This window comes from Lutra lutra, chromosome X (assembly GCF_902655055.1).
Source record: "Lutra lutra chromosome X, mLutLut1.2, whole genome shotgun sequence".
In the NCBI taxonomy this organism is placed as follows: domain Eukaryota; kingdom Metazoa; phylum Chordata; class Mammalia; order Carnivora; family Mustelidae; genus Lutra; species Lutra lutra.
Genome location: NC_062296.1, coordinates 15,926,535 through 15,945,263, shown reverse-complemented (window position 1 = coordinate 15,945,263; position 18,729 = coordinate 15,926,535). Strand labels below are relative to the sequence as shown.

Genomic DNA, 18,729 nt, shown 5'->3' with positions numbered 1-18,729 from the left:
TATTTATTTGACAGAGAGAGAGCGATCACAGGTAGGCAGAGAGGAAGGGGGAAGCAGGCTCCCCGCTGAGCATCGATCCCAGGACCCTGAGACCATGACCTGAGCCAAAGGCAGAGGCTTAACCCACTGAGCCACCCAGGCACCCCTTTCATTTATTTTCAATCTAGGACTTTGTTAAAAACTTTCTAAAAATTTGAGGTCATCATACTGTTCAGCAGTTACTCATTGCTGCTCACTTAAAAAATGTGTGACTGTAAGTTGCCTAAAAGAATCCCTCATCTCTGCACCCTCCTCACTTGCCACATTTGCCCCCCTCCCGCATTTATCACTTCCCATTCTGGCCTGGCTTCTGCCCCCACTGCTCCACGGGAACGGCCCTTACCAAGCTCACCTGTGAGCTCCTCGTTCCCAAACCCAATGGGCCATCCTTAACATCTGTCTTCCTTTACTTGGCTGCAGCATTAGCTAGTTTTCATCACTTCCTCCTCTTCTCTTCCTGTTCCTGTTACTTTTCCTCCTTCCACTCCTTCATCAGCTCCTCCTCCTCTACCAGCTCCTTCACATTGGCTGTTAAATGTTGGGATAAAATTCTGGGCATATATCCATAGTCCTCTTCCCATTTTATTTGCTCCCCAGGTAATCTCAAAGGCACCTGACTTCAGCCATCTCCACTTGAGACCCCCTACTTCCTTGAGCTCCAGATCCCACACACTCAACTGTGCATGTTGTCACAGGTACATCAAAGTCAGCAGGTCTGAAACAGAACTGTATGTTTTCCCCTGTGAACCTGTTCCCTTTCTCACCAAATGGCCCTGCTACCTATCTGGTTGCTCAGGCCAGCTTACCCACATAGTTGCCAAGTCATTTTGGCTCCTCTTAGTCTTTCTCCCAGTCTCCCTTCCTCCTGATCTACTCAGTCACTGATTCTTGTAAAAAATAATTACCTTCTAAAAATCTGTCTCCATCCCTTTCTCTGTCCTCTTAGATGAAGCCCTAAGCTTAGTGCCTGAAAGACTGCAGTGGCCTTCTGTCTGGCCCTTTCAAACCACTGTGGTCTAAAGCAACCAGTCTTTCTAAAATAGAAATCTGATGTCAAGCCCCTGTTTATTTATAACCCTTCTATGACTTCCCTTTGCTTTCGAGATAAAGTCTAAACTCCCTTCCCCAGCTTGCAAGGTCTTTTATGACTCCGCTCCTGCCGATCTTTCATACTCAACTCTGTCACTTTATAACCCAGCCATACTGAACTACGTGTGATTCCCTGAATGGGCTATGTTCTCGCTTCCATGACTGGGTGTGTCCTACTGTACCTCCTTCATGGAAAACCTCTTCTTTTACTTTGTTTCCTTGCTTAGGTGACACCTCTAGAAAGACTTCCTCACCATTCCACTCCCCCCGCCATCCCACTTCCCCCTCCCACTTCCCTGGCTTAGTTAGGTACCTCTTTTTTCTGTTTTTTTTTTTTTTAACACTGTGTGTGTGTGTGTGTGTGTGTGTGTGTGTGTGTGTGTGTGTACACCATACTGTAATTGTTTATTCAGTCTGTTTTCACTAACTAGGCTGAGAGCTCCTTGAAGGAAGGACCTTGTTTTCATCTCTGAACCCTGGGGGCCTACTCAGCATAGTACTCTAATCACATATATTAAGAGAGTGGCTGGCGGGTTAGTGTGAAAGGAAACAGGGAGGTCAGGTGTAACTGATAGTGGTATGCTGTACATCTTGGAGTAAGGGAAGTTCCAGAAGTTTGAGTTCAGTTTGCAGTTAAAATATAGCTAAACCATGGAATATTATTTGACCATGAAAAGGAGTGATGTCTAATACATGCTACAACGGGGATAAACCTTCAAAACAGGATGCCGAGTGAACAAAAGCCAAACATGAAAATTCATATTGTAGGATTCTGTTTATATGAAATGTCCAGAATAGGCAAACCTATATATAGAGAAAACAGATTAGTGGTTGCCAGGCGCTGGAGTTTGGGGGTGTGGGGGGGAAAGTGGATGCTAATAGATACGGGGTTTCTTTTTGGAGCAATGAAAATGTTTTAGAATTAGATAGTGGTGATCAATATATGGCTTTGTGACTATACTAAAAGCTACTGAATTGTGTGGTTTAAAGGGTAAACTTTATGGTATTTGAATTACATCTCAATAAAGCCATTATCAGTTTGATCAATATAGGTGTTAGTACCTAAAACATGGTGCACATCTGAATATCAGTATGATGATCCAAGTACAATTCCAGCAATACGTTGATGTCATAGTGCTGGACTGAGGACTTCTTTTCCATGTTTTGATTTTGAAGCACATATTTTTATTTATTTTATTTTTATATATTTTTAACTTTTTTAAGATTCTACTTATTTATTTGCCAGGCAGAGAGAAAGAGAGCACAGAGAGAAAGTACAGAGAGCACAGAGAGAAAGAGAAGCAGGGAGAGGGAGAAGCAGGCTCCTCACCGAGCAAGGAGCCCAGTGCGGGACTTGGGGATCATGACCTGAGCCAAAGGCAGACACCCAACCAAGCCACCCAGGTGTCCCAAAGCACATATTTTTCAATTAAAATCTAAGCTTTTAGTGGTAGAAGAGCTCAGTTGCTCTTCAAATGCTATTGACATTCCAGTTTGTTAAACGTGTATTATTTGGCTAGCCAGATGCTGTAATAATTTGGGAAGTGTCATGTGTTTAACGGTCTTATGAACTTATGGATGGAGGTGGAGGTGGTAAACACATTTCTAACAGGATTATGCTGTCAGGTTGGGACACCTTGGAGCATATTCTGTGTGTAGATAATTTGAAGGTATTTTTTTATTTTGTTACATTCCTAATTACCCACTTATATCTTGATCTAGAGATGCAGCGATATATGCTTGTGCCCTAGGAAATGTTTTTTCCTCTCGTCCCACTGGATTATATGAATATTAGACTCTTAGATTTGCAAATTTAATACTACTTTAAAATGTAACTGCATTCGGTCTAGAAATTGGTTCTGAACCACAGAGGACTATCATAAGAGTTTTTCTGTTAACAATCCAAAGGTATGTGTGGGGTATAAAAGAAGTAGTCTTTGTCCAGAAGAAGAGCTTATATGGTTCTTTTATTATTTCCAGGTCTTTTGGTGGGCCTTGTGCTTCGATACGGCATTCATGTTCCAAGTGATGTAAATAATGTGACCCTAAGCTGTGAAGTGCAGTCAAGCCCAACTACCTTATTGGTAAATGTTAGTGGAAAATTTTATGAATATACACTTAAAGGAGAAATTAGTTCACATGAGCTCAATAACGTTCAAGATAATGAAATGCTTAGAAAGGTAAGTTCTTCATTAAAGGGAATATTTGGATTTTTTTTAAGTGTATAACTAGTACCAAAGTGGTTCAGGAAGCAAATAGTGAATTTTTAATGATGTTGAAAATCAGTCTCTTAAAATGGAGAGAAATCTCAATTTGTGTGTGATATAATACTAAGGAAATAGACATCTGTACATTTCATTTTCTGATCGAGGCTAAGTACTATAATCCTTTTTGTTTCATTCTGTGATGTTTATAATTGTAATAAATGGTGACTAGTATTGACTTAAGCAGAATTTATAAGCATTTCTTTCAATTAGCAGATAGTCCTTAGAATTTTATGGTACTTCAGCACGTTGAGTTTATTTGATAATACCTAAAATATTCCATTAATATTTCTTTGAATATTATTATTTCTTCCTTGTTTTGACTGTGTTCTATATGGAGGACAATCTAATCTTTCTTTGATTCATAATCTGGCACAACTTCAGGGGCCTCATTCTGAGAACCAGTTACTGTACCAGGCTGTGCATAAAGCTTTATGTAGGAGGCTGTGCAGCAGTCTCACTGGCACCCCGACATTCCTGGAGCTGCTTCTTCCTGTCCTCGCCATAGTTCCCCATGAAGCTTCTCAGGGCCTCTTTGCTCGTGTCTCCTGTTTGCCGCCCACCCTTGGCCAGGCGCCTCCACTTCTGTCTTCTGCATGGGCAGAACTTAGCTTTCAGAGCTACGTGGTTGTGGTTCTGACCATCCTTAATGCTTTTTACAGTTTCGTACAAGCTTAGTTTGCTTTGCAGCGAGAGTTCTTTCCACCTGTGGAAAATTCCAGTTCCTTAAAAGTTCTGGTAAACGAAGTTTTAGCATGGGTATGTGTGTAGTAGCTTTGTGTTCATGTCAGATCCTGCTGCAGCCTTATGAACAGAAAGGGTCACTATATTATTATAAGAAATAGATATTAAAAGAAATGGGCCATCAGGACTAGAAATCTTAGTCACACAGAAAGTTCTTGCCATAATATTATACTGTATACCCTTAGAGGCGTTACCTGTGTAAGAAGTCTGTTTCTTTTTGCCGGCAATAATGGTATACCCCCAAATTTTGTTACCTAGTTTGGGGGTCTCCTGAATTTAAAGCAAAGAAATGTTCATGATTTCCCCATTTTTAAGATTTTTTAATGTCATAGTATTTTACTACCCTTTCCACAGATATGACTTAACTGATTGCTCCAACAGTGTCTCCTTGTCGTTTGGTTGAGAAATAGAACAGCTATCCTATATGAAATACTTTTCAGTGACCACAGTAATAATCTTGCCTTTCATCAGTTTAACATTCAATCTTTCTTTTTCATAATTTGATAATGTAATACAAGGTCTTCTAAGGGAATTCATCTAAAAAAACTCTTTATTTTAACAGGTTACCTTTGATCCAGAAGTATTTTTCAACATACTACTTCCTCCTATCATATTTTATGCAGGATATAGTCTAAAAAGAGTAAGTGCTTGTATTATTTCATATACTTTGAACAACTTTAAACTCCGTGGACTTTATCATGTCTGACACCTTCAGAAACAAGCAGTTCTTAACGGCTTGCCCTCCCTTCTCCTCTCCTTGCTGAAATTTATGCCTGTACAAAAATTCTTTCTCTTATTTCCTTTAATGAATAATGCATTGAATATTAGCAAAGCACACTAGAATAGAAAGCCTTTTCTTTTTCAAATAATCAGTAAGTATTCTAACACACTGTAACTTTTTCTTTTTTCTTTTTTCTTTTTTCTTTTTTTTTTTGTTAGAGACATTTCTTTCGAAACCTTGGGTCGATCCTAGCATATGCTTTTCTTGGAACAGCAATTTCTTGTTTTGTAATTGGGTAAGTACTTGAAAATTAAAACACTTTTTATCCTTCAAATTATACTTTTTAAATAATGCAAATTTGATTTATGTAGTATTGTATTCCTGAGTGTGCCTAAGGACCTTTCTCAATAAAATGCGTTCACGTAGATAAGAAGTTGTTTGAATTCTCCTTAAGGACAAGATATTACCATATTTAAATGAAATGAGTTAAATTTGGGATTAGGCACAAGGTACTACAGTAGACTCATCTTATTCTTACTATATTCTGACTTCTTTAACAGTTGCTGATTTTTTCTAAAGTAGAAATGTGTTTATTGAGCAGGTCAATAATGTATGGCTGTGTCACACTGATGAAAGTAACTGGACAACTTGCGGGAGATTTTTACTTTACAGACTGTCTGCTGTTTGGTGCCATTGTATCAGCAACTGACCCAGGTATGTGTCCATGAGAGCGGAGCTTCAGAACTTAAAGTACAGCATTTTAAAGATTTTTTTAAATTTATTTGACAGAGAGAGGTCACAAGTAGGCAGAGGAAGGCAGAGAGAGAGGAGGAAGCAGGCTCCCCACTGAGCAGAGAGCCTGATGCGGGGCTCGATCCCAGGACCCTGAGACCATGACCTGAGCCGAAGGCAGAGGCTTAACCCACTGAGCCACCCAAGGTGCCCCAGTACAGCATTTTGCTAGCAAAAGCACATGTGTACAGTCCTTCCTTTGGGTGTAGAATTAATAAATTCCCATAGTACTGTACTTCCAATTGTAGAGGAAAAAACAAAATTCATGGGTCCTTTTGGCTTAAGCACCCTATTTTATTTTATTTATTTTATTCCTTACATTTGCCATTACTGGTCCTTAGCTTGATGCTGTTTAGATGATGGCTCTAAGGCCTTTTCTTCAGAAATTCAGGTTGGTGTCTATCTTTAGTAATTGGGTATTTGGAGAATATGAACTAGATTAGTTAAAATGGGTAATAATGGTACACTTCCTTTCATGCTTTTAGAAGTCCAGTTCCCTAAAAACCTTCTGTTTATATTCAGCTATCTGCATGTAAGAATAAGAAAAATATTTTTTATATGATCGTTAGAAGGCAGTTGTGCTACCATTAGTGTGATTTAGCATCATTGGTAGGCCTTACTATACATTAAAGAATTATTTTTATAAAATCAGCTTTATGGTTATGATATAGTTTTTTATTTATGTATTTTTTATTTTATTTATGTATTTTAGAGAGAGAGAGAGCTGGGGTGCCTGAGTGGCTCAGTTGGTCAAGTGTCTGCCTTCTGCTCTAGTCATGATTCCAGGGTCATAGGATCAAGACCCCTGTCGGGCTCCCTGCTCAGCAGGGAAACTGTTCCCTCTCCCCCTGCTTGTGCGCCCTCTCTCTCTCTCTCTCTCTGTCTTTCAGATAAATAAAATCTTGGAAAAAAGAACGCTTTAGAGAGAGAGCACTCACACAAGCAACTGGGGGTTGGGGGTGTAGGGAGAGAGAATCTCAAGCAGACTCTGCAGTGAGCACAGAGCCCCATGAGGGGCTTAATCTCAGAACCCCGAGACTATGGACTGAGCCACCCAGGCACCCCTGCAATAGTTCTGATATGAACACAGCTGGAGAATGAATACAATTCTATGGAGTTAGGTGGTAATTTTCCTAATACAGTATTGTTGAGCCTCACAGTTACGTTCATGGTAGCAACTTAGAGAAGACGCAGGCTGAAGACCTAGTGATGGGACCAAAGACTGGAGTTTTTGAACTAAGGATGCCCGGGGTTCTTTCACTGGGCTTTAGGACCTCGGCTGAGATTTGTTCTGTTTGACTTTTTGCCCTTGTAAGTTAATCATCTTCTTTAATTGTCATGCAGCACAATTAAAGGTAGGATAATAAGCTTATCTCTGAACTCCTGTGTTAACTCTGATAACACAGGGCATTATATATAGGAAGTAGGAAAATATGTTCTCTACTCTATATGAGATGATTTTATAAAACTCAGAGGGCATTTTACAGAGGCATTTGTATAGTTCAGCATTTTTATTTTTATTTTTTAGTTTTTTAGTTCAGCATTTTTAAAACCGAAAATCAAATTGCTCCCTTCAAGACCGTCAATGCTATCCCCTTACTATTTAGAGCTGCTCCCATTATCTGTATGAAGATAAGATGGTTTTTGCAAGGAGGCAGTAGTCTCGGTTTTCTGCGTCCTTTTGCTGAGAAGCAAAGCCCTTGGCTTTTCAACATCTATGAGAAATCTAAGTCAACTGGACTGGCTACATTAATTCAACCTTCTGGTCTTGTGTTGGTAGAGGTATTTCCTGAATGGCTTAAGCAAAAGTGTTCTGTTCATATTAAACTGGACAGTTAACATTTCTTCTGAGTTATATAGGCATTTGCCCCTATAATAATTCTGTTATTTTGCAATAGAAGGGTGAGCCATAGGTTCTCTTTGCAAAATTCTTCAGCACTGCTTTTGCTCTCCTTTTCTCTGTAAGCTTTTGTGTCAGTATATTCCAAATGAAATGCTTTGCGGTAGAAACTACATCTTTTAAAATGCAAGTTTCCTGTTTCGTTGGTTGGCATTTGAAGGGGCTTTCCCATCTCTGATTATAATAATCTTTCATGACTGCTTGGGTTTATTTAGTGAGTGAGCTGTATGTGACTCAGCAACTAAAGTTATAGTACAACTTCAGCTCATCTGATTTTCTAAGAATTCTCATGGAATTGTTGCCTAGAAGAAGGTTGTTTTTTTTTTTTTTTTTAATCTTCTCAGGTTATAGCCTGGTCATTGGCTTCTTATTAAGTTAAATATAACAGCTGTAATCCCAGTCATAAATTTTATCTCAGCCAAAAACCATACTTGTGCTTTCATTTCCTACTGTCTTTGCTAAACTAAACCATGTGCCTGAAATTTGCAAGTCAAATAGAAACAAGTTGTAAGGCTCCAAGGAGAAAATGAAGTTAGCAGCAAGAGATGCTTTTTGTAATACCCTTCTTCATCAGATTAATGATCACCTGGTCTGTAAGAAGTTCTGTATATATTCTTTATGGAAAAGAAATGTGCAAGACAAAGATGATTAGCATTTGCATGAAACGTGTAAGTCAGCTCAGTCCTCCAGGGTTAATTTCAGCTGTTTGTAAGATAAAGGAAATATTGTGGTACACAGTTAGGAAAAAGAGCAGTATTAACAGGAACATACTGAATCTTTAATATGGTAAGAGAATTTGTTGGAATCAGATCCTAAGAGGAAGAGATGAATTTCTAAGTAGCCATCATAATCATCTATGAAGGGGACTGTGTTACATTTGTAATGTCTAAATACTTCTCTGACTCTTTCTGCATGCTAGTGACTGTCCTTGCCATATTCCACGAGCTTCAAGTGGATGTTGAACTCTATGCACTTCTTTTTGGGGAGAGTGTCCTCAACGATGCTGTTGCCATAGTGCTATCTTCGTAAGTGTTTGTTTTCTTGTTATCTTCTATATTTTGAATATTGGGGTACTAGGAACCGAAAGTCGCTTATTGAATGAAGTACATTACAAATGCAGATGTTTGAAAGACTGAGGCACTGTTTTTTTTTTCCCTCTTAAAGAAATACATACTTACAGACAACATGGAAAATGAGGGGAAGAAAAAAATGGTATATCCTGCTCACACCTAAAGACAATTACTTTAAAGATTCAAGGCACTGCCTTTTATTCTTGTTTTCTATGTGCGATGAGTGCTGTTTTTACACAGTTGTGACTGTGGTGTGTATATAATTTTTTATTCTATTTTAACATGATAATGTGAACATTTTCTTTTTTAATTAAATTTTTGGAACAGATAAAATATTTACATGGTTCAAAAATCAAAAATGTATAGAGATATAACATAGAAAAGTCATGTTCTTACTCCTGTTCTCATCCTCCTGTTCCCCCAGCCCCTTGTGTGTAACCATTTTGATTAGTTTCTTGTGTATCCTCATATTTCGTCAACCAAATGCAACCACACATATGAATAAATATTCTCATCTGCCTCTTATTTCTTTTTTTTTTTTTTTTAAGATTTTTTTTTTTTATTTGACGGAGAGAGAGATCACAAGTAGGCAGAGAGGCAGGCAGAGAGAGAGGAAGGGAAGCAGGCTCCCCGCTGAACAGACAGCCCCATGCGGGGCTCGATCCCAGGACTCCGGGACCACGACCCGAGCCGGAGGCAGAGGCTTCAACCCACTGAGCCACGCAGGCGCCCCTCATCTGCCTCTTATTTCTTATTTTAAAAGTAGCATGCTAAATATAGTCTGTGCCTAGCTTTCTCTCACATAACTATATCCTGGAGCTCTCTCCATGTTGAAGCAGAAAGTTTTCTCACTCTTGGTTTGCAGCTACAGAGTACCCTATGTGCTGTACTATGAACTGTTAAAGTTGGTTTACTCAGTCTCCCATTGCTGGAAGCATTAAAGAGTTTTTAGTCCTTTGCTATCCCAAACAATGCTACAGTGATTAACCTTGACCTCACCTGTTTTATACATGCATAGGTATATTAGTTGGATAATTTTCCAGAAGTGAAATTAGTATGTTCAAGAGTAAATACATGTGTAATTTGGTAGACATTGCTACATTGCCTGTCAAAGAGATTATGCCATTTTGCACTTTAACCACTGAATTATGGGAGTGTCTGTTTCCTCATAACTTTCCCAACAGAATATTTGTCAGACTTTTACTTTTTTGCCACTTTGATGATTGAGCAATATCTCATGGTTGTTTAATTTGTATTTCTCATATTTAACGTAAGCATTGCAGAAATGTTTAATTTTTAGAAGTGGTAAGACAATTACTGAAATAAGCAATACTTTAATCTACTTATGGAAGTTTCTATACATGTTATTAGAAGGTGTTTGCTGGTGAAAGAATTTTTAGAAGTGTTAAGACAATTACTGAAATGAGCAATACTTTAATCTAGTTATAGAAGTTACTATACATGTTAGTAGAAGGTGTTTGCTGGTGAAAAAATGAGTGTGAACCTCAGAGGAACTCAATCCTGCCAACCCACTCCTACTAAGCAAATATCTAGCCCTGTAGACAGTTGCCTTTACAGGACAGCATCCACCACCCAACAAATAATTACCTGACCCCAAATACCAATAGTGCCAGAACTGAGACACTCTGGTGTTTTAACCAAGCTCACTTGTACGTTGTTCTTAACATTGCAGTTGGTATCATCTACTCTTTTGCACTCTACCTTTTTGTCATTATTTATGATAATAAAATTAATACGTTTATAACAATCTCAAAAGTATTTGACTTAGAAAGTAGAACATTCCTGAAATTTTAGCTCTCAGATAACCACTATTCAGATTTTCATTTAGGCTTTTCCATTAGGATATTAACATACATATAAATATATTAATTTTCACAATTAAAAAAATATACCAATTTTATTTTATTTTTATATTTAATTTTGTTTTATTTAAATTCAATTAATTAACATATGTATTATTAGTTTCAGAAGTAGAGTTCAGTGATTCATCAGTTGCATATAACACCCAGTGCTCATTGTATCAAGTGCCCTCCTTAATGCCCATCACCCAGTTACCCCATTCCCCCACCCCTATATTAATAATTTTTAAACAAAAAAGGCATAGTACTAAACATACTCTTCTGTAACTTGCTTTTCTCATTTGGACATTTTACTGTGTTAATACTTCTACCATCCCATTGTATGGTACACCACAAATTTACCTCTCCTGTCCCTTAGCATTTAATGTTCAATGTTTTCTAATATTGTTTTATTGTGAATGGCACTGCAGTGAACATATTTATGTGTAAATCTCTGTGAATCCCTGTGAGCTTTTCTGTATGATTTTTAGAAGTTGAATTTCTAGGCCAATGGATGTGATCAGTAAAAAATTGAGAGATACAGTCCTGTTTCCCTCCAAAAATGTAATATAGGTCTATTTGAAAGCAGTTGCACTACATGTAAAAGGAGCCATAGGTATAGTAATACCCAGGTTCCAGAAATATAGCACAGGGAAATAGTCCAAAATTTGGAAAAAATGCAAAAATGCTCTTTCACATGTTTATTATGGTAGCAAAAATATTAGAAGCAAGTTTTACATGTCTAGCAGTAGGGAAATGGTTAAACAAATGGTTATATCCATTTGGACCATTCTTGACATCTTAAAAATCATAAAAGGTGGTGGGACCCTTTATGTATAGATAAGATAGCATGACATTAGAGGCCATTTCATATTTATTAAAATAATTTTTTTAACTTAACTGTGGAGGTATGAAAAAAACTTGGTGTATATGGTATAGCAAGCCCATTTTTCAGCTTGAAACTTAAAAGGCATTGCAGTAACCACAGTGAAAATTCATTATATTCCTGGGAATGTGTTTTTTTTCTTCTTCTTTTCTTTGACATGACTTGTATGATGTCTTTGAGTCCACTTTTTATAAAAACATTGATATGTCAATTAACTGAGATGAGAACTGATTTACTAATGGTAGGCACTCTTGCCAGACACCTGCTGGCAATAGTGATTTTATCAGCCACTTCTCTTTCCCAGGGTGACCATTTTAAAAAGAAGCATTTTAGACCAGGTTTGGACTTGTAATTTCAAGATGGAGAGTGTCTCCTGTAATTGCGTGTCTTGGCCACTTGCAGAGTGACTTTCTTTCAAAAGTTTGAGGTAGAGATCCAGCTGGGTAAGCTGAGTGGATTCTAATTCCTTGGATGGACTTTCAAGCCCTTTTCCCTATAAAAGTCTATTTCAGTGAGTGAATAGATGTTAGGCATTGGGCCCATTCTGGTATTCTAAAAGTTGAAAGGGTACTTCAGTCATCTTTTTTTTTCCCATAGGAAAAACAAAATGTGACCAGGTTGAGTATTGAGCAGTATTCTTTATATTCTTATGCCTCTGCTGAAAACAAGTGGAATTTTTCATTAGTTTGCTCACATTAGTATGTTAGGACTTGTAGGCATTCAGTGCTAGGAAGTCTTGAACAGAGTCATAGAAGAATAGTACTGCATTGTCTTGACATTGGAGAAAAAGGCTGGGTCCAACTTCACATAGAAGACCTTAAAACCTTCAATCTCCTGAAATTGTCGTTTAAAGTAAAAGCTGAATTTCCTTGCTAGCTGGATCCACCACAGGGTGTTTTGGTAACCTTTTGTCCTTATTTTGGCAATTCAAATCAAAGGTTTTTGTCCCCTTTCTCCCGTACCCTCCTCCGGCCCTGATTTCATCTTTTGAGCTCTACGACACTAGAGAATGTATTTATTTATTATTTTTAAGATAGTTTTTGAAGTAAAAGTTGCTTCTAGAAGTAAAAACGATCTCTCTTTTGTAGCTCAATAGTGGCATACCAGCCAGCTGGAGACAACAGCCACACCTTTGATGTCACAGCCATGTTCAAGTCTATTGGGATTTTCCTTGGGATCTTCAGTGGCTCTTTCGCAATGGGTGCTGCTACTGGCGTGGTGACCGCTTTAATATCCTTTTGTTAATCTTTCCTTGTTAACTGAAAAAGTGGTTGAATACTGTATTCCATGGTCTCTCCTGCTCCATAATTGCTGTTGTGGTTACAATTTTTTTTAAAAGATTTCATTTATTTGAGAAAGAGACAGCATGAGAGAGGAGCACAAGCAATGCGGAGCAACAGGCAGAGGGAGAGGGAGAAGCGGACTCGCCACTGAGCAGGGAGCCTGACGCAGAGCTCCATCCCAGGGCCCTAAGGTTGTGATCTGAGCCGAAGGCAGACACTTAACTAACTAAGCCACCCAGGTGCCCCTATTTATTTATTTCAGAGAGAGAGAGAGAGAGACACAGAGAGAGAGAGAGAGTGGAGGGGGAAGGGCAGAGGGAGAGAATCTTCAAGCAGACTCCCCACGAAGTGTGGAGCCCAGTGTGGGGCTCAGTCCCAGGACCCATGAGATTGTGACCTGAGCTGAAACCAAGGGTTGGGTGCTTAACCGACAGCCACCCAGGTGACCCCATTGTGTTATAATTTTTAACCTTATAATCAAGGACTTGGTTTGAAAATATTATGTAATCATCTTTCCCAATAAATAAAGGAATTTCCTTATTTTGCATTGGGCTCCATGCTCTCCAACTTTCACTACCAGAGTCTAATTAGACACAGTGACCCTCTGGGAGTGAATTTTAAGGTTATAGGCTAAATTGATATAAAGGTAAATATATTTCAATGAGCCTCTGGGTATTCTGCACTGCTGTTCATTTGCTCTTTGTTGAGTGGGACAAATAGGAAATGTATGACCATAATGTCAATTGAACAAAATCAGCTTCCTGGGTTTGGACAGATGGGAGTTCATCTCGGCTCTCAATGGTTTTAACCTTCAGTTCTAGAGTCCTTGGCACTGCCACTGGTTTGCTATTAGAAATGTTGGGCAAGGGACGCCTGGGTGGCTCAGTTGGTTAAGCAGCTGCCTTCGGCTCAGGTCATGATCCCAGCATCCTGGGATCGAGTCCCACATCGGGCTCCTTGCTTGGCAGCGAGCCTGCTTCTCCCTCTGCCTCTGCCTGCCACTCTGTCTGCCTGTGCTCACTCTCGCTTCTCTCTCTATGACAAATAAATAAATAAAATCTTTAAAAAAAAAAAAAGAAATGTTGGGCAAGTCATTGTTGTGCTCATTCAGAAAGCACTTCTTGACTGCCTGCGGCATGTGAGTTGCTATGCTCTGGGCATCAAAGATGGGCAAGACAGACATGACCTCTGCCTTCCTGGAGCTTCCAGTATGGGAGCACTGGCCCTTCACCTGTGGGCCCTCAGTGTAGGAAGGTGGCAGGCCCTTTACCTGTGGGCCCTCAGTGTAGGAAGGTGGCAGGTAGGGACAGCAGGAAAGATGAGTGGGACTAGATGATCTCTAAAGAGCGTCCAACTCTAAAATGTCTAAGATATTTTCATGTAAAACAAATACTTTTGGGGGCACCTGACTGGCTCAGTCAGTAGAATGTGTGACTCTTGACCTCAGGGTTGTGAGTTAGAGCCCTACGTTGAGTGTAGAGATCACTTAAAAGTAAGATCTTTAAAGAAAATAATAACAACAAATACTTTTTTTCAAGGATCTGTAAGTTTGCTCTCCTTCAGCCTTGTGCTAGAAGAGACTTGTCTTACAGCTTTTTACAGGTGAACTGAGGCACAAAGAGACAGTACAAAGTTCTGAAGGAGGAACCAGGACAAATCATACCGCTGTCCCATTGCAGTCTCCTTGAGGGGAAGGAGTGTATCTTGTTCATCTTTCTGCTGTGGTACACATTTTTTGAAGCAGACGTAGATTCCATCCTGAGATTTGTCACAGGTCTGCACAGGCCCTTCCTTGGTCGACTAACAAATAATTTTTAGATTCGTATAAGTGAGTGACATGCTGCAGTTTCTTCATCATGGAATGCTCTACATCACGGAGGTGCTAGGGGATCAAATAAACATGAAATCTCATGGAAATGCCACGTTCTTAGTAATTGAAAATTGCTATAATTAGGGAAGCTGTCTTGCTTTGAGTTGCAGATTAATAGTCAGAGGTGGCCTGTCGTGTATCTGATCTGTTGCTTGCCTCTCTGACTGACCTTTATGATGTGGTTTCCAGCAAGGCATTTGATACCCATAAAACAATTGGATTGACAAAACTATGTGACTTCCTCATGGAAGCAGAGACTGTGGACTCCTTGGTACAACACTCCTTTTAAGAAGTCTTTCACTTTGGCGCCTCCTTATTCTGTGTCTTGTGTTAGATTGAAGAACCCTTCTTGCCCTGTCATGGTTGCCTTGCCTCAACTATTTTTCTTGTCTTACTTGTGTATTATGAGATCCTGTTACCAACCTTGACAGTCTTACGTGACAAAGTTCACCAAATTACGGGAGTTCCAGCTGTTGGAGACAGGCTTGTTCTTCTTGATGTCCTGGAGTACCTTCCTCTTGGCTGAAGCATGGGGCTTCACAGGTAGGATCCTTTCTCCTTTTGATTGTCAGCCTTCACAGGGAGTGACTTTGCCAGTCATTGCTTCCACTCGTGGACACATCCTCTACCATTTGAACATACTTGTTAGCGTTGGGATTTGTGCTGTCACTTTAGAATATAAAAAAAGATTTTTAATGGAAGTGGTTCCTCTTAAAGTAAGTCACAACTGGAAATTCCAACACTAAGCATATGATCTTCTGTAAAATACAAGCCTCGGTATGAAAGTCGGGAAGTCTCCTTTGATGTGAACTTGGAACTTGTTGTCTTTATAGGTGTGGTTGCAGTGTTGTTCTGCGGCATCACACAGGCCCATTATACCTACAATAATCTGTCCACCGAGTCTCAGCATAGAACTAAACAGGTAAGAGAAGCTTATAATTATAGTTTGTGAATAAGTGTTTCCTCCTTGGCAGCAAAACCAAAGTCTGTCTTTACTGAAAAACCATCTTTGGTTGGTTCCAAATGATGTCCACCCATTTCAGCTCCTCTTCCTTTGATTCCAAAGATCGATGGGATTGGCAGATGGAAGGGTGGCAGCATTTAAGGTAGAGATAGTTCATCAGAATAGCTCGGGGCCATTATTACTGTGGCTCCGGTGATCAGTTGGCTTCCCTTCCTTGTTTTCCTAATCAAATTGCTTTTAAGAGGAACGTTTTGGAAGTTCACTCAGGTCTGCCTAGAAGGACCGCTGAGTGATAGAAACAAGATACATTTCTGATCTGACTGGCTCTGCTGCTGGGTGACATGGAGATGATCGACCTCCCACGGGCACCTTGCAGCTGCTCTGTTTCCAGGAATGTCAGCTACGCCCGTGGTTGGGTTTCATATGGTGCCAAGTGATCGGGTGTGCAGGGAACCTAAAGGGACTTACAGAGGAAATAGGCGTAGCATTTCCTAGTCTCATGAGACGTTTGGGACAAATGAATGAACAATATGAAATGTCTGGAATAGAACTAAATGCATACTTGATTATGATTAGATGCTTTCAGTTTTGCCAAATGACTAGAACACAGTGAGATTAGCCTGGAAAGGACTCCCGCTAAAGCAGGAGCAAATGTCCTTATTCTTTTCTTCTTTCTTCTGGAGCTACAAATTTAGTATGTGACCTGTGCTTTTTCCTAACTCTTCAAAAGAGTTAGACATTTTTTTCCCCCAAGCATATATGTTGAGGCTACAAATCCCTTTTATGAATTAATTTACTGTAGTAAGTGTGGAGAAGAAAATCAGCTGGGGTTTTTGGTATTTTTCTAGAGTGGAGTGGGGAATTTAAAAAAAAAAAAGAAACAAGGTCTTTTGGTCTTGTTGGTGATATGAAGCTTGTATAACATTAGAAAAACCCAGACTAACGGAACTTGTAGATAGCATGTTTCAAATGATTTGCCATACAAGAGGTCAGAGAAGTGGGGAAAGGGTTTGAGGCTTGCAGAGGCTGGAAAACTATCATTGAAGAAATGGTATACCTAGAAAGATTGGAAGGACTCAGAAAAGCATAGAGAAAGGATAAGAAAATAAGCTGTGGGAAACTCCTGGTAAAGGCAGGAACAAAAAGGTAGCTAGCGTCAGCGAATGGAAGGCCGCAAAGTATGGCACAGGGGTTGGCAGACAGCGGCCAGACCTCCTGGTAAGGTCTGTGAGCTGAGGATGATGATGCTGACATTTCTAAATGGTTAGAAACAAAAAAAGATTTTGTGACACAGGAAAATTCTTTGAAATTCAGACTGCAGTGTCCATTAGTAGTTTTATTGGCATGCTGCCACACCCATTTTTTTCTTTAACATGTAGTCTGTGGTTGCTTTTGGGCTACGTTGGTAGAATTGAGTGACTGTGACAGGGACCATGTGGCCCACAGAGCCTAAATATTTACTGTCTCTCTCTGATCCTTCATAGGAAAGATTTGCCAGCCCTTGGCATTGTGGTGTAAAGCAGAGAGTCTGTGTTGTTCCAAATCCTGGTTCCACTGCTTGCTGGCAGTGTGACCAGGGGCCAGTTACATAACCTGTCTGTTCTGCAGTGTTGTCATCTTTAAAATGAGGATAACGATAGTACTTACCTCATGGAGTTGTAAGATTAAAACGAGATAATGCTTGTAAAGTCCTTAGCATAGTATCAGGCATACAGTAAAAACCAGATAAAGCTTAGCTATTATGCTTAAACAAATAAGTATAATTATAGCATATTAAGTCATTTAAAGTAAATTAAGTATGTACTTACTTATTTCCATTTTTAATTCCCATTTTTCAAGAATGAGGCAAGCCCGGTTTAAAAAGTTTAACTTGCCCAAAGCCACACAGCCAGCAAGTAGGAAAAACAGGCTTCAAGCCAAGGCATTTTGACCCCTGGGCACATGTTGTTATTTAACCACTACCCTGTTTAGTGGGGCAGAGGCTCGTGTGCACGAGCAGTGGTAGATAACTGTGACGGACGGACGGATGCTGGATTACACAGGGCCTGGGATTCATTCATGCGGCAAGTCAAGTCGCAAGTCTCAGCTCCCTGCTGGGTCAGTAACACTTGCCTGGGCAGTGGTGTGAACGGTGGGGCACACAGGCAGCCGGGGAGGGGAGGAGCACAGGGCTATAACCCGCAAGCCCCTGCTCCCTAAACAAGGGCTAAGACCCACGTGAAAAGTGAAATCACACAAGGCAGTGATACAGAAGTTGTCATGAAGCGTTCGGTGCCAAGAGAAAAGAATTTGAACTGCATCTTCCAGCCTAGAAGAGGGAGGTGTCTTCCAACTGCCATATCTGGAGAGACTCAGCGGATGAGGCTGTGGGATGGGGGCAGCAGGATACAGTTAGGGGCCCTTTGCAGTAATTAGGATTTGGGCTTGCTGAAAGCTTTAGACTAAGCCAGTGGCAGGGACAAGGAACATCTCCATAGGAAACTTGACAGGTTTTAGAGGAGGAGGTGGAAGACAATGACTAAACTTGGGGATTGACAAAGGAAATGATGGGGGGACGTGCGGGGGCAACATTTCTGGCTTTATCTGTGGGACTAGAAATGTCATCCCTACATTTGCTCCCCTCTAAAGCACCTGTTTGAGGGATATACATGAGCTTTACGTATGTGAAGTGTCTACGTTGTTATCTTAGTGATACTCGTGTTTTCAAATTACGTAACTTAATGTATTTACTGGACTAACCTTTCAAAATTTCGTTTCAGTTGTTTGAGCTTCTCAATTTCTTGGCAGAGAATTTCATCTTCTCCTACATGGGACTGACACTGTTCACCTTCCAGAACCATGTCTTTAATCCAACATTTGTAGTGGGCGCATTTGTATCCTTTATTATGTGTTCTATTTTGAAAACCTCTTTTCGGTTGAGATTCGCACGTGTGTTCTGGAGAGGTGGTTGATAAGAATACATTTAAATATATAAAATTTTCCTCTGAGTAAAACAAAGGAAGAATTGCAACTCTTTTCCCTATTCTGTGTATTCTATTCTCTTTTCATTTTGTTTATTGCACAAGTAACACAGGTTGAGATGGCAGAAAAAGGTCTCCAACCATTCCAGCAGTCCCCCAAAATAAAACTGTTAGTCCTTTGTCACTGAAGGGAAGAGAGAGAGCAGATTCTGGGGAAGAGTTTGCAGTCTGTGCCGTGGGGCAGTGGTTGCAGGATGGTGAAAGGCTGAAGGGGGCTGCTTTCCTCTG

General features: G+C 39.9%; 1 protein-coding gene across 4 annotated transcripts in view; it reads left to right on the top strand.

The window, feature by feature from the left end:
- SLC9A6 (solute carrier family 9 member A6) overlaps positions 1 to 18,729 on the top strand; it is a 52,766-nt gene that overhangs the window by 8,050 nt on the left and 25,987 nt on the right. For 3 of the 4 annotated variants that reach the window (XM_047715235.1, XM_047715234.1, XM_047715237.1), the window contains 9 exons: positions 3,109 to 3,308; positions 4,699 to 4,776; positions 5,076 to 5,152; positions 5,459 to 5,571; positions 8,469 to 8,574; positions 12,453 to 12,594; positions 14,955 to 15,060; positions 15,351 to 15,439; positions 18,241 to 18,354. In XM_047715235.1, the coding sequence (XP_047571191.1) occupies positions 3,109 to 3,308; positions 4,699 to 4,776; positions 5,076 to 5,152; positions 5,459 to 5,571; positions 8,469 to 8,574; positions 12,453 to 12,594; positions 14,955 to 15,060; positions 15,351 to 15,439; positions 18,241 to 18,354 (1,025 nt within the window). Of the gene's footprint in view, positions 1 to 657; positions 735 to 3,108; positions 3,309 to 4,698; positions 4,777 to 5,075; positions 5,153 to 5,458; positions 5,572 to 8,468; positions 8,575 to 12,452; positions 12,595 to 14,954; positions 15,061 to 15,350; positions 15,440 to 18,240; positions 18,355 to 18,729 lie in introns of those variants that run through there. The other variant, XM_047715236.1, reaches the window with a different exon arrangement.